The sequence below is a fragment of the Mastacembelus armatus genome, chromosome 10 (assembly GCF_900324485.2).
Source record: "Mastacembelus armatus chromosome 10, fMasArm1.2, whole genome shotgun sequence".
Taxonomy (NCBI): Eukaryota; Metazoa; Chordata; class Actinopteri; order Synbranchiformes; family Mastacembelidae; genus Mastacembelus; species Mastacembelus armatus.
Window position 1 is genome coordinate 20,014,303 of NC_046642.1, and position 16,087 is coordinate 20,030,389.

Below are 16,087 nucleotides of genomic sequence, written 5' to 3' on the forward strand. Positions count from 1 at the left end.
CGGGACAGTCAATGCTGCAGAATTTTTTCTGTACTTTTCCCAGATCTGTGCCTCAATACAATCCTGTCTTGGAGGTCTACAGACAATTCCTTGGACTTCATGACTTGGTTTTCTCATGTATTGTTACCTGGGGGACCTTATGTCAGACAGGTGTGTGATTTTCCAAATGTCCATGTCCAATCAACTGAATGTACCACAGGTGGACTCCAATCAAGTTGTAGAAACATCTCAAGGATGATCAGTGGAAACAGGATGAACCTGAGCTCAATTTTGAGTGGCAGGCAAAAGCTGTAAATACTTATTATATACAGGTGATTTTTTTGTTTCTTCTTTTTAATAAATTACCAAAAATTTCAAGCAAACTTCTTTTTACATTGTCATTGTGGGGTTTTGTCTGTAGAAAATAATAAATTGAAGCCATTTTGGAATAAGGCTGAAACTTAACACAATGTGGAAAAAGTGAAGCTCTGTGAATACTTTCTGGGTGCACTATTCATGTCCATGAAAGCAGTGGCAAACTAAAATGATGTAAGTGGCCCTTCTGACTACACTATATCAATGGCTTCAAACAGCATTGTTCCATTTGTGTTTTTATTAAAAAACAGCAACAGTTAATGAACCAGTATTCTCTTCAGTAATAGACCCCCAAAACACATCTTTTCCAATTCAATCTGCTGCCTCGTGCCTACCTCTGGATCAACATTAGGTTGGTATGCAGCAACAATCACATATAGAACAGCTAAACTGACAGCTGGCAACTCAAACCCTCTGCTGTTTCCTCTCATCTTGTATGAGATGGGTGGTAAAGCAAGGTAAATAGAGGATGCTCTATTGTGCAAGTTTCACTAAACTCATATATGGTTCAGCTGACATCAGCGGTACCTTCAAAGATGTAAGACTCTCAGCTCAGTTTAGCTACAGAAGAGGATGCAAAGAACTAAAAGGTTGATTTGCATATAGCAAATACTAAAATTCACTCTTGCCAGACAGACATGAATATACTGCATATATATGTCTTGAGAATTTACACACCAACATCCCATGGGCTAAACAAGCCTGCTTAAATAATGTCAGAGGCCAAAAGAAACTGGAACAAACAGGATCTAAATCCCCCTCAGTGACAGATGCATTTTCACAAATTTCAAAACAAAGTGTTGAAAAGAAAACCACCTCATTCCTGCAGGGTGGTGTTAGTTTAGTAGTGTGCTCAAAACTAAGTGGCAGGCTTCTGACAAAAGTCAAATGTATAAATATTCTTGTGCAGCAACTTCCCACAACTTTCAACTTGTTATGAGCACATTCTTAACACAAGATACCTGAAAGTGACAGTAATGTTATGTGGACAGAGTGAAAAAGGGCTAGCCTCAGTCATTAAGCTCAGGCTACGCAGGCTTTCATGACTGAACTAGTAAAGACACAAACTGACAAGCTGATCTGCTTCAGAGATGAAACCACGAGGGAAAAAAAAACAACCTTTTACTACATCAGAATGTAAATTAACAGATTTGTAAAAATAAAACATACAAGAAGTTGGGAATTAAATTACAAACAGGATATCACAGGACATGTAAGAGCATATATTGACATTTATGTTTACGCTAGGGTATTTTACTGCCAAAACACAGTATAACAGGATAAAGAATGACTAAGATTCATTCAATGACTCATCCACTTCTGAGCCCAACAGTCCTCCACTGCAACAACCAAGTGCAAAGCTCTACTGCTGGCCTTCTTTCTTCTCTCCCTCTGATGAGGAGCTTGAGCTGCTGCTGCTGCTGCTGTCCCGCTCTGCTGCCATCTGCATGTTAAAGACACGCAAAGTGTCAAAAGGTATTCACAGCAAATAAATCTCCTGCGAAAATAACTCTAGATTTCATCATTTTCACCACAGAATCCTAACACCATTTCTACGTCATTATAGTGAATTACATAGCAAATGGCTACTAAAATAGTGAACTGTGACCAAAGTTATCTTGACACTACACTCTTCAGACACAGGAAAGTGGAAAAAAAAGCACTCAACTAACAGTCAACTGAGATGGGTGGTAGGATAATCTCATTCTTGACAGCTTTATTGACAGTCTCTTTGTCATCCCTTTCAACATTTGAACAGTGTAAATATTGTTTCTACCTTCTTATAGGCCATCTCGAACAATTTGAGCGATGCCTGCTGCAAGTTGGTGGCTGCCTGTTTGATGCTCTCTCCTGTTTCAGCGTCTTTGTTGGCCAGAAGAACCCTGACCTTTGAGATCTCGTCCTTCAGCTTGGTGCACTGTGACAGGATGGATCAGAGAGGAAACATGACTGAAAAAGCTGGGTCATGTGTAAATTTAGCATGCAGTACAAACTGTGAGATTCATTCACTATAAATCTATTCTGTCATGCTACATGCTGTGCTGACACGGCTGTGCCCGCCCTATTTTAGTGTATTTCAAACTGACATCTTTTATTCTGTTCCCCTATGGTATTGGTTTCCCCTCCTGCTCATGGAGCAGTAGTACCAACCTAGAACCAGAAATTCTTCTCTGTTAAGCCATGGTAGAGAACACTGCTTCTCTTTCATACTTAGGTTGTTGCCTTGGACACCATTTGTCCATGTGTATTCTGTTTTATCATGTTTTGGTGCTATAAGCAGAATATAGTTAATATTTTATCTGCAATTTATTTAGCGCTACCATAGCGGTAAGAAATTAGCGATACTTGGCCTGTGACTCAGCAGCAGTTAGCCTTGACATTTTATCGGTACAAAGCGCACTAGTTACACTCTTATTTCTGTTTGCCAACCGGGGTTTTGTCAGGTTTTCATACACTGTACATCTCCATCCAATACTGAAGAAAGGTTACACCTTCTGCTTATTGCACTATGATGCATTATGCTTATGATGCCAGAAAATCTGATGCCAGAAAATCTGAAACTGGTATGTTTGTCTAAACTGCTTCTCACCGCATTAGCTCATGCTTGGCACCCAACAGCTTCTGCCTCTTTCTGTGGATCAAAGAACCCACCTGACATGCACAGACACTACTCTGGACCTTCAGAGGATCCTACAGGTGGGTGATTTGGTTGTAAATACATCCAAAGTCTCCATCCCTTGCTGCTGCTCTTGTTTCTAATGTTACTGGTCATTAGGACTAAAGATGCTGATGATTGGTTTGGTTTGACAAGACCTCTTCATTTGTAATGTGTGCTTTAGCTTCGTCCCCTCGTCCTCCTTTCTTTTCTCTTTATCCAAAGCACCTCTTGTGTGTGTTGCTCCCCCCTCTCCTACATTTTGATCCCAGCGTACAGCTCGTCTATTTGGGGCCTGAAGAGATGTTGTATTTCGTTGCTCTTGGCCTTCATTGTTGGAGTGAGCAGACCGTTTTCGACTGAAAACAGCTCAGTGTGGATGTAGATGGCCTTCACCTAAAGGTTGTGTTGAGAGAATAGTTAAGTTCCAAGGAAACAGCATGTCATGCCTGTGCACCACAAAGTGCACATAGCTACACACGTCTATCCAGGAAAAGTTGTTTCCAATATTAGCTGATTTACAAGCAGGTGTTGTACCTGCTCGAAGGACTTGAGGCCTCCTTCCTTGCCCAGCCGCAGCATGTCATCCAAGATGGCCATCTTGACATCCTATGAAGACAAAAAAAAAGAAAAATAAAAGTTTCAAAATGTGAGACAAAAAGTCTTTTATGCAATATATAAATGATAATGGGTTTGGTCAAAGTTGTGTTTGTACAACAAAGCTGGATGTTTCAACCATTTGTTCACTTTGGGTTATCTATTGCTAACTTGGTTTCTGTTTAGATGCCAGCCTTGTGCTGTAGTTTATTATTTATCACTTGCAGCCCTATTTTTCTATTTGTATCTGCAATAACAATAAATGAACCAAAAATAGAGAATTAATATTTTTGTGTTTTTTCAAGATAATGCTAAATGAGTTCAGCTGCCTGACAGTCTCTCTACAACCTGCCCTGTAGAAGTACCTCCTACAGGTTATCTCTAATTAGAAGTCACTACTGTCTATGAAATCCCCCACCCTGTTGATATTCAACAACGATTTGCCCTGATATTCAACAGGGTGGGGGATCTGCCCTGTGGGCACAAGAAGCAGAATCTACGCAGTCTGAATCCATTGTAAAGTGGAATTAAACTCTACAGTGTTACCTCTCTGTCACATAGTTTCTGGTAGCTGCCCTGGACTCCCAGTGTCCTCTTGGTCCAGCCAGACAGGAAGTCTGGATCAGGCACCACCACTGCTACCAGACACGCCTGGAAATTAACATTGCAACATTATTATTATTATTATTAGTAGTAGTAGCAGTATCATTATTTTTATTATTACACAGTACATACAAGGTTGTCAGGATCCTTTTCTCTGGACTTCCTGTTTTATTTTATTTTGAAAGATCCTGACAGGAACTGGGTTTTGGTCATTTCAGTTTCTTTACGGTTGTCCTAATTAATTGATTGCTTTCACCTGTTTCTTGTTTTGTCCCCTGTCTTTATATACCTTAGTTTGTTCCGTGTCTTGTTTGCCGGGTTGTCTGCAATAGAACCCGCTCTATTGTGACATTGTTTTGATTTTGGACTGCCTTTTGCTCCCCCAGATTTAAGTAAGGATTTTTGTCTTCTTTTGGTCTTTAAGTCTTGGTTCTTTTCCCCTGTCTCCTGTTTATGTGTCTCTGCCTCCTGCCTTGTTTCTTGCCCTTGTGTTTCATGCTTGATCCCTTGTTCACGTTCATGTTTCTTGTGTGATCTGGTGCGTCTCCCGCGGTGTGTGTGTGACCCAGACCTTCATGCCCCGACCCCGTCTTTCATGTTCAAGCGTTTGTGTGATCTGGTGCGTCTCCCGAAATGTGTGCGTGATCCAGACTCCTCCAACCTTGTTCCCTTGTGTCCTTATCCTATGTTCATGTTTGATGTTGTCCCTTTTACCTTGTCTTCATGTTCCATGTCCTTGTATTTCCCTGCCTAGACCGGTTCCCTCTTAGTCTGTTTGGTTTCTGTTTTCTCCGAACCCAGTGAATAAAGCCTGTTGAGTATCAAGTACCAGTGTGGGCGTGTCTTTTGGTACAAACCTTATAATAATTCCCCGAGTCCTGACAAAGGTAAGCTGATGTATTACACCGTGTAGTCGGGATTTAGCTGCACATTGCACACTGACTTTTAAAGACAAGAAAGTTTAAAAGGAATCAAAAACCTGTAGACTGTCTCCGTGCACGAAGACCTGTGCCACTGCATCACTCCTCATGTAGATACCCTCTATCTTTTCAGGAGCAATGTACTCCCCCTGTGCCAGTTTAAAGATGTGCTTCTTCCTGTCCACAATCTTCAGTGTGCCGTTCTGTGTACACACATGCATACAGATTAACGTTTTGTCCACACATTTTGAAATGTTTAAAGGCTGTCAGAGACACAGCATTTCATGAATATAGTTATGTGTAATAAATTAGTATGTGCGGAGTTGAACTGAAATCATAAAGTAATATATGAAAATGTGTGAGGTTGAACAGGAACCTACCAGAAGCCATTTTCCAATGTCTCCAGTGTGAACCCATCCATCTGCATCAATAGTCTCTGCTGTTTTTTCTGGGTCCTTCAAGTAACCCTGGAACACATTAGTACCCTTCACACACACCTAAAAAGACACACATATACAAATGCTTATGAATGACATACATCATTATAAAACATGTAAAAGACCGAGTTTGTGTGCTGATGTCTGTTTGTTTTACCTCTCCCTCTCCATTTACAGCCAGGTAGTTCATCTCTGGCACATCCACCAGTTTAATCCAGTTACATGGCAGTGGAGCTCCAACATGACCTGGTGACATGTCAAGTTTAGTTCTTATAAACGAGTATTCGGTCCATTCATCATTTGTACAAGCCGACATGCCATTGATACAAAGAAAAAGATCTTTCTAAATTCAATTGAGTTATATTGTTGTTTACCTGCAGTCCAGTCCCCAGATAGGGTCATGGTGCATCCAGCTGTGCACTCTGTTTGTCCATAGCCTTCATAGAACTGTGACAGAGGAAAATAAACCCTAGGGTTATTAACAATAAGCAGTGTGGATGAAAACATGCTGATTGCAGGTCAGATGGCAGGAAGTCCACATATTGTCTATAATCCTGAAATTTAGGACAGATGACACACAGGGACAGGACGATATGTGGAACGAGGGCACAACTCAGCTGTTGCTTGTGTGTTACCTGACAGCCAATTGCAGCTCTGAGGAAGGTGAGAACAGTAGGAGAGATGGGAGCAGCTCCTGTCATAATGAGACGCACGCGTCCACCAAGGCTGGCCTGCAGAGGGCAGCACACACACATTTTTTACCAGTACTTTCACAACAAATTCAAAAACACAGATGTCACATAATGTCTGCAACATTAGTGCTTCCTGTTTCTGAATCACTTTCAAGTAAAAGACGTTTGAGGAAGACCATAATGATTGATAGATTTTTGGTGTGCTTTTATTATTCAGTGCCTCTAACATTAACTAAACATCCAATATGTGACTCCAGGTGCCATTTAAAACAAGGTTATGACTTTACAGTGTGGCTCCACACGGTAAAGAAACTAGGGTTGGGCAGTATAATAAAAAACATGCAAGAATGTCATTAGAAAGAAAACTAAAAAACACAGCTAATCACAGGCCGACCAGATTCACAGTCCACAGGCTTTTTGCATGTCACACTGCAGGTTTATGACCCAAATTTACAATATTAATGTGAGGAATCATTCTCTCACATCAACTTTCACCACAGGTAGTTCAAAATCACACGACTTAAAGGACATGAAGTAAATATTAAATAAAGAATGGTCTAGTATTTGGTAACCATAGCCTTTCTGTCCACAATGTAATGATTTTACACATTATGCACAAACAAAAATTGGAATAACCACATTTACTGTTGTGCCCAGCTCTACTAAAAACTATTCCTGGCCATGTAACAGTCAACTACACTGTAACATCAAAGCTTGGCCTGTGCTGGCTCCGGGTACCTGGACCTTCCTGAAGATGAGTCGATCCCAGATACTGTCTCTCCTCACAGTGCCTTTCATCATCTCTGCCTCCTTTCTCCTGTACGCAAATCCCAGCAGCCATCGCTTCAAAGAGGTGTCGGCTTGCCCAAAGATCTACAGAAACACACAGGCTTTAATTATAAGGAGCAGCGTCATAATCATTTAGGTTGAAGCTGCTTTCATGCAAACCATGGCAACATGAACATCTTTAGCGTAAAACATGAATCTGACCACGGCTGTAAAGTAAAGCAAAGTGAAGTCACCAGAGGACCCACCCACCTTATCATACATTCTGTTTAGGAGTCGAGGCACCACAGGGAACACGGTAGGTCTCAGCGTAGTCAGGTCGTCTGACAGAAAACGAATATCTCCCTGGAAAAAGCCGATCCTTGCTCCATGCACTATCATCACACACTGTCAGCAGTCAGAGATAAAGATGCAGAAGTGAAAAATTAAACGTATGTCATTAAAGCAAGGTTGACATAAAAGGTATGCAGAAACACTGATCCATGCTCAACAAAGAATGACTAGGGGAACTACATACCTGTGCTACTCTCTCAAACATATGAGCCAGGGGCAGGAAGGAAATATGGATGTCACTGGGCATCATTGGACAGCAGTGCTAAACCAAGCACACACACAGGTGAGAATACAAACACACAAAGACACGTGGACACACAGAGACGCATGAAACGAGAGGAAGCAGAGAAACAGACAGGGAAACACATTTACACACAGGGAGGGAAAGCAGTCAGCATTAAGGATTATACCTCCATCACCCTCTCAAACATATGGGCCAAAGGCAGAAAAGACTGCATGACATCTTCTGAGGTGGTCTGTGCATAAGAAAGCTTTTATTGTTAAAACCAACCAGCTACCAACATGACATATATCCACTGTACCTTACTCTTATCTTGTGGGCTGCATGTGTGTGTTCACACGTCAGTCAGCAAAAATGCTGTTTTCATGTATACTTCCAAAACAATGTGGCTCCATCTCCTGATGCAACCGAAGGGGGAGGGGAAAAGAGGAGATAAAGACAGAAAGGAGGAGAGGAGATAGAGAGTTTGAGACTGTAAGGAGGAGGCAGCGGAGGAAAGGAGGAGATAGAGAAGGAAAAGAGAGAGAAAGAGGAGGTAGAGACCGCAGGGAGGAGGTACAGAAGGAAAACAACCTCGCCCTTAATTCTAAAATCCTGCTATTACAGAAGCTGTAGTTTCACAGTGACTCACATGTTACTTCAGCTCACCTTTGTCATTTTGATGAAGGCTGAGCAGTTAGACACTATATTCCCATGTGTCAACATGGCTCCCTTTGGGGCTCCTGAAAGTGAACACAGACACAGACACAGACACACACACGCACACGCACACGCACACACACACGCACACACACGAACACACACACCTTTATGAGCAAGGTGACAGATATGTATTCCAGACACAGTTAAAAAATGATTTGGGGTTCAATTATACGTGTGTGTGTGTCACCTGTTGTTCCACTCGTGAAGCAAATAACTGCCATGTCCTCAGGCTGGGGAGGCTGATTGGGGTTTGAACAGTCAGTGTTATTAAACATGTAATATTATTATCATTTCAAGTATGTATACATATATTCTGAATTTGGTATCCTCTGGCTCACAGTAGCAGAGAGTCAGCTCTAACTTACCACTGGTTGATGATAGTTGGCCTTTCCAAGAGCCTACACAACCAGAAAAGATCATTAATAGAGTTCATGTTTATGTAATAAAAAACGTAGAAAGCAAAATAAAACAAACAAATAGGAAACTAATAAAATGACAACAAAGCAAATAAACTACCAAGAAAGAAAAGGTTACATAAAAATGCAAGGTTATATCTGTAAGAAAATAACTAAAAACTGTTTATCAAACAACAATTCAGAATCTTTCCAAAATAAAGGGATAAGAACATAACAAAAAAATACAAACGCAAAATAAAAAACAGGTAGAGTCAAAAGCTGCCTGCTGACCTCCATCTCCTGCAAGCTGAGGATGTGGATTCCTGCTTGTTGCCCCCGGCTGACCAGGTCTGCACTCGGGGTCTCCATTACAACAATGGTTTTCACTGTGTTTTTCTTGCTCTTATCACAATCTAGTACCAGATTGACTTTATCTACCACGTCACACACTATTGTTGAAATGGAAGCTGCAGAAACAATGTGAAAACACATGCTGACAAATGGGCAGTTTTTCACTAGCACAAACATGATACATGAGAAAACTGTCTTTGCTCTGGCTTACCTTTGTCTATAATGTAGGCAATGGCTTCTGTTCCCAGTGTGTCATACAGAGGGACTGACACCAGAGAGTAGGTGTAACATGCCAACTCACTAATGGTCCACTATAAGCACACACACACCAACAAATAAGAATTTCTGGGCAATATATTTAGTTGCTGACACTAAAGAAACGCTGGTATGATAATCCAATTATTGCTAAGGCTCAGTGTTGGTGCGATTTTTGACAAATATCCACAGATATTATCGATACAGGGTAAACAGAATAACTGAGAGTCCCATTAAAGCTCTGTGTGAGCTAAGTGAGTGTGTCAGTACCTCAGGTCTGTTCTGAGAGAAGATGCCAATATGTGGATCAGTGGTCTTGGAGTGCCCCTTGTGAAGAAATGCTGAACCCAGATTCTCCATTCTCTCCATTACCTAACACATGCACATATGCTTATTAATGCTCTGCCAAAAAACAGCCACATACTTTGACCTTATTATTTTATAAATCAGATTTCACATCTTCCATACCCAAGTCCAGTTCACGTCAAACAGCACTTCTGGTTATTGCCGAGTAGTTTTAAAGCAGTTAAACTCTGTAATCAGTCAGTAACACTTCAGCACAATGTTTTCATTTGTGATGGTGGAATGTGAAATTACTACTTCACCAAAAATGTTCAAGCTGAATTAAAGTTTTACTATTAGTCTTAGATGATTAGCAAGCAAATATGTTCCCTGTAAATTTGAACAGAATTGGGTCCCTAATAAAGGAAAATTAAATCCTGAGTGTTAATTGGCTGCACTTTCCAAGATACAGCTTCAGGTCAAAATTGCATCAAAATGATTCAAAATTAGGAGAAGGGTATGTGATTAGGCTCCATAATTTTCTGCAAAATGTGATATAGCAGTGAAAATTGTGCCACACCAATCACTATAAATGTATCTTTTTGTTGATACCAATAAAGTAATGTTTGCTAATAAAAAAACAATAAATTATGATCATCAGGTGCCCCCTTCCCTCGTAGGCAAATATACTTGCCTGTGTATAGATCATTCTAAGTCTTTAGCCAACCAGCACTTTTAACACCTGTTTTAATTCATCTCATTAAAATATGGAAGAATTAGCACATTTTATCTCTGAGTTCAATCATTTCTGTGTGTGGGCTTTTATGTTTTATTTTTATGTTTCCTGTGTCACCGAGACTTATGCCAGGTAGTTTTATGTTTAGTTAAGTTGATGGGTTTCCCCTGTGTCTGATCTGTCTTGTGTGTCTTCCCTAATTGGTTCCACCTGTGTCTTGTTAACGTTACCCCAGTTTGGTACTCCTGTGTGCAACTTACCAGCATTACTTCCAGTGATTTGATAATCCCTTGTATATCGACTGATTGCTTATGTTTTTCGACCTGTTTTTTGCCTGTGTCCACTGGATTACCTTCGCCTGCTTCTGCTCTATTTTGGTAGAGCAGTTGAATAAGGACTCCATCTATTTTATTTTCCGACTCTATCCTGTGCTTTTGGGTCCTACCACACCACCTGCCCTGACAATTTCCCAAAATTTAAAACAAATAATCTAAGCAAACATTATGGCATATATTTTTAAAATGCACTCACTAGCAGCAGGGCTAACTATAACACTGACTGTATTTGGAGATGCTCAGATTCACTTGTTTTTAAAGAACCTTTTGTGTACATCAGTACAATGGCTGGTTAGTATGGTTTCATATTTCTGACAAGGAAACAAGATATTACTACTCCTGCAGCCAAATAACAGCAATATACTGGATTATTCTGATTCTGATAATCTGCTGAAATTTCTACTTAGAGGTGTAATTAAATGAATAATAAAGTTGGGGCACTCGGAGGAGACATAAAAAACTGAATGGTCTAAGCTGGTCAAACTCAAAAGACACTGGATACCACATTTCTCACTAGACGGTGCTTCTTAAATGCCCAAGTCAACTGGGCTTGAACTGAACTTGATGTGTACAGCTAGTGAAATGAGCCTTTAATTATTTTAGTACCATAAATATAATTAGATAAATCTTCCATTGGACCTGTCCAGGGTGTACCCCTGCTTTTCACCCAAAGACAGCTGGGATAGGCTCCAGCAGATCCCTGTGACCCTGGTTAAGGAGGGTTCGGGTTAGCGGGTATAGATGATAGATGGATGGATGAATCCTTCATTTTAGAAAAAAATGCAAAACTACCTACATGGAAATATCTCCCCACCATTCTGTTGACTTCACAAATACAACAACTGTGCTGCCTTCAGCTTTCCCGCTAGAGGCCATAAAGCTGATTTTTAAGGTGAGCTGCTGATGAGTCCCACCTGTCTGTAGGACATCCATTCATAGGGCTGTTTTGGTTTCCTGGAGCCTAGACAGGGTCCATTGACTACAGGGTGGAAGGAGAGAATAACACAAATTAAAAAAGACACGGACAGAATTTCAACTAAAGAGTGGCTGGTATCTCATCATACACCTCCCTACTACTCATGTAAACAATAACTTCCTACCATGTATATGCTTCTGCTGATATATAAAAGATATGTGTTATTGGAAAAACACAGTAAATCTACACTGACAATAGAAAAGGCTAGATGCTGTGATCAAGCACATAACATTTAAACTCTGAGGAAAAGCTTGGATATTATTTGGTTAAGCTGCCAGGCTCTCAAATAACCCTAAGCCTGAATTTCATAATATCATATCATTTGTGACTTACTGGAGACTCGGGCCCCTCTGAGGAAAAACTCATACATTGTTCTGGCATCATCATAGAAATGTGTTAAGTGACCATCTTCATTTTGCAGAACAGATCTGCGCGCCAAATCGCCGCCCTGATAAAAGTAACAAATACGGGTTAGAAAACTACGAGTGTAATTCAAACATCCTGCCTGGGTATTTAATTCATGTACAGTTGTGCTGATTGTCAGTGGAAAAGCTTCACTGTTTTACTCTATTGCACATGTGCCATTTTACAGGTCAGGATGCCATAGTTTAACAAATATATAAATCCAAATACTACATGATACTGAGAAATAAGAAATGGGCAACCTCAGTTGTCAGTGTTAGAGAGTGATGTGTTTGAGACAAAGGTAGGCTACTATGCCATGGAAATTATACTGCAATTTTAAAATTCTGCTTATATATTATATATTTCTATTTGTAGTTAAGTAGTGATTTACATCAATTTCAAGATCTCAACTTAAACCCAGCTTGTCATTTTCAGATAGTGAACAGATGACTTTTGGGTTGTAGACCCTCTTTAATTTGACAGCCAGGCTACGTTTGACTTGGTTTGTGTTTGTTCTGTCAGGATGGAATAGCATAGAAATCCTGTGTTTATCTTGGGACCTACTTGACTGGAGGAAAGGCATTTGACATCTGCATATAAAAATAAAATATGTAAAATTATTCATTGATAGGACAAAACAGTGTGGATGGTGAAGCTGGACCATTTATCATACAGTAGCTTTGCAAACACAGATGAATTCATTAAGTTAATTCTATATTTGTGTGTAAAGTCCTGGCTACACTGCTTTTAATGCACTGTAATGTGCCTCTTTGTGCATCCCACTGACCAGAAAAACAGGGCTTGTCCTGCTTTTGGACTGACTTAGAACCAGTACTTAATATTCTTTCTCTGATATACAACTGGTACTATAGCAGTTATTGTTAGACCATCTTAGACCATTTGCAGATGGTACACTCCACCCTTTTTTCAAAGCCACGCCAAGAACCCAACAGTTGAGATCAGTGTGTTGCCTGTGTATGCATATGCATAAACAGTCTGCTTTAAAATGACTGACAAATTAAAACACAAATCTACACACTGAAATCTGAATGTTCTTATTTACTGGAGGACAAAATATGTGTCCTGTTGTTTTAGGTAAAGACTGTAGCAATGCTGGAATTATAAAGCATGCAGTAGAGAAGAATAAGCACAGCTGTCTGGCATTAGTTGTAGTTGTCGGCCTATCAATTTTCATACTCTTCATGTTGCATGGCATTTTAACCAGCAACATTTTAGATGATGACTGACAGACAGATTTTGAACTTAAACTCACCGGAACCTCAACTGATTGCATGTGGAGGTCACAAGCTGGAGGAAGGGGCTTGGGCCGTGTTGCCAGGTAGTAAGTTGTCGCAGCAGCCACTGCCCCCATGCTGACCACCATGGGGGTGGAAACACTCCTGATGTACTCACTAACGTCATCCAGGTCTGGAAACCTTAGCTTCTGAAACAATTCCTGGCTTAGCATGTTGCTGCTGATGAGGTAAAAGGCGACTAGGTGTTTGTGGAGAGACAACCTGTTTGTGTGTGTGTTTGGAGTAGTGAAGTGTGAGATGAGTGTCAGGTTGAAGTGCTGGCAGCAGGGTGTGCTTGATGACACTGTGCACTCTCTGCCGGCCCTGGGTGTGAGGTAATGCCCTGAGGTTAACTTAAGAGTGTGTGTGTGTACTGTATGAAGGAATGTGGTGTGGGATGCTGGCCAGGAGCAGACCTACTGTGACAAAGAGAAGAGTCAATCATTTGTAAAATTTTTTGCAATGTTATCTTTTAATTTTAATGCCTAAAAGCTTGAGGTTTGTTGCCTCCTAAATACACTGCTTGTGTGGAGATGCATAGAGATCTAGTCTGTATCCTGTCGGCTGAACTTTTGCAGCAACAGTAATTGACTTTCAGCTGAACCACTGTGTACAGAATAACAGCAAAAACCAAAAACAGAGAGGACAGTGTAAAACTGTAGGTCAAACTCCACATAATTACAATTTCAGAATAAGAACATGCTAAATAAACAATTCTAGTCAAAAAATAAATCTTTGGTTTTTGCACTTTATGACTTTGCCTTGAACTCCGGCTTCTCTTACTCAACCTGCCTCCTCTACTAAGCCACACCCTTTGTAGGGGCACGTGAGAACAGTGCAGCAGCAACACAACATTTATGCTTCCTTTCAGTGTGGCACACAAAAAAACAGATGCACAGTTTTTTCTTGGATTCAATGCTCTGTGCTCTGATGGTAAGCCCAGCTTTGTACTGCTGCTACTACTGTAGAATTACACCAGGCACATGCTGCTGTTCTTTGCAGTACAATTAGATCATATGTCATATATTTAACAGATTTTCTCTGGACAAGTTTTGCAAGTATGAGGTTCCCATGGTCTGTGCATGTATTTGTGTTTAGGGGTGGAGAACAAGGTCCTTCCGCCACACACACACACACACACACACACACACGCACACACAGACGCACACACACGCACACACACACGCACAAACACACACACACAGAGATTTATGGTCGAGTCCAGGTCCACCCCCATGTGAACTCTGAGGATGAAGACAACGACCTTAGGCCCAGATTCTAAGTTCACAGTTCAGACTGACAGGCGACAAATCAGGACCAAAGTGAAACTTTCAGAAGACAAAAGTGATCAGATCCATAGCAAATCAACATGCTCCACTGTGTTGGAAGGAATATTCACTAATGAAGGCTTGCGTGTTAAAAACATTTCCATTACCGTTTCAATTCACCTAAACCTGTTCACATTAAATGGATCAATTGTTAGTTATGATTCAGCTCTCTAATAGCAGGGCCCTGGTAATTCAGTGTTATTTCTAAGGACATTAAGATTGAAATTATTACATTTTGCATTTTCAAACTTCCTACTCAATTCATATGTAAACTTTTTTTAGTATTAAAGTGAGTTTGTGTATATTTGGCAGAACAGCACTCACATTGGTAAAGGCTTAAGGAATTCCTAATTTTGTGTAACAACAGATCAGATTCAGCAAGGTTTGCTTTAAAGCTGTGAAGGTAGTCACATGGATCAGCTCAAGCAAGGCTGAAGCAGGGCTGGTGTGGGATTGTTTCTAATAACTGTTTCAAGTAGCAGTAAATACACTACATACATTACAACAAAATAATACAAGCCATAGGAGCTGTGTTTGATCACAAAGGATTCAAGACATTTTACAATGTGAAATGACATTAACTTCACACACCAGCCTATACAGACTGAGACTGAAAGGCAAGCACTACTAAAACCCTTTCTGGTTCAGGAAAATTACAAGAAATATCACAGTTTGACGAGTGTTTGTATGTGAATGCACCAAATCCCCTCTTTCACAGTCACTAAATTAGCTCAAAGGACAACTGTGGATATAAAGTAGGGTTACAACATTATCTCAGTATTGAGGTATTTCTATATCCCTGCATATGTTTCTAGTCCATATATCGTATTACATGTCTTTCCTACTCACCTGTAAACATGAAGTAGCTAGGGGAGACAGCCACCGCGGGAATGCTGTGTTTACTGCAGCTACAGCAACCAGCTCACACTGCTCTCACAGAGGAGGATGCACATATACACTACTGGTTCTGTTTCAAGGTGATGTGTAACCTCGACTAATCTACCAATCAAAGGTCAGACTGGCTCAAGGGAGGCCTCTCATTGGCCAGTTACAGCAAGCCAATCAGTCTGACTGTTCTCTAAGGTTTGATGTAAACAGTCAATGAACCTATCCATATTCAAGATCAGTAAGATAGTGAAGGTTGGGGGAAAACATGTAATAATTAAATACAATTTAATCAAAATTAAAGTTTTTTGAAAGAACACAATCAAGCAGGGAAGTGAATGGCAATGCAGCTTCTTTAGCGCAGTGCCTTAAAACAGCCAACAGGGTGAAGCAGTTGCTCAGTCCCCTCACCTTTGGCCCAGTGGCCTGTGACCTCATGTGCTCAGTTGAGATGGCTGGACCAGTGAGATAAAAGCTGATCAAAGTAAAAAAATATGTAATAGAGGAGGCTTTCCTGCTGCCT

At 40.6% G+C, this 16,087-nt stretch overlaps 1 protein-coding gene across 3 annotated transcripts; it reads right to left on the reverse strand.

The window, feature by feature from the left end:
• Window positions 1-312: 312 nt before the first annotated feature.
• LOC113144478 (long-chain-fatty-acid--CoA ligase 1-like) lies at window positions 313-15,642 on the reverse strand. 3 transcript variants are annotated; one of them, XM_026330561.1, is made up of 22 exons: window positions 15,529-15,642; window positions 13,330-13,497; window positions 11,985-12,099; window positions 11,590-11,654; window positions 9,593-9,694; window positions 9,279-9,378; window positions 9,008-9,183; window positions 8,687-8,719; window positions 8,509-8,560; window positions 8,268-8,341; window positions 7,563-7,640; window positions 7,298-7,432; window positions 6,998-7,132; window positions 6,203-6,298; window positions 5,942-6,014; window positions 5,725-5,813; window positions 5,511-5,627; window positions 5,190-5,333; window positions 4,154-4,258; window positions 3,548-3,619; window positions 2,132-3,406; window positions 313-1,798 (listed from the first exon to the last, which is right to left on the reverse strand). In XM_026330561.1, the coding sequence occupies exons 2-21, from the start codon at window positions 13,438-13,440 to the stop codon at window positions 3,266-3,268; spliced, it is 2,013 nt and encodes a 670-aa protein (XP_026186346.1). In that variant the 5' UTR covers window positions 13,441-13,497; window positions 15,529-15,642; the 3' UTR covers window positions 313-1,798; window positions 2,132-3,265. The 3 variants fall into 3 exon arrangements, with proteins under 3 accessions (XP_026186346.1, XP_026186344.1, XP_026186345.1); XM_026330559.1 differs by having other exon boundaries at window positions 13,330-13,770; window positions 15,529-15,623; XM_026330560.1 differs by having other exon boundaries at window positions 13,330-13,767; window positions 15,529-15,599.
• Window positions 15,643-16,087: the final 445 nt, after the last annotated feature.

Excerpts from the sequence above, each read along its gene's own strand:
- LOC113144478 (XM_026330559.1), bottom strand. The coding sequence starts at position 13,524 with ATGCTAAGCCAGGAATTGTTTCAGAAGCTAAGGTTTCCAGACCTGGAT. Across the intron at positions 8,561-8,686 it reads CCAACTATCATCAACCAGTG|CCTCCCCAGCCTGAGGACAT; the intron begins GTAAGTTAGAGC and ends AACCCCAATCAG. Across the intron at positions 7,433-7,562 it reads TGTTTGAGAGAGTAGCACAG|TGTGTGATGATAGTGCATGG; the intron begins GTATGTAGTTCC and ends GACTGCTGACAG.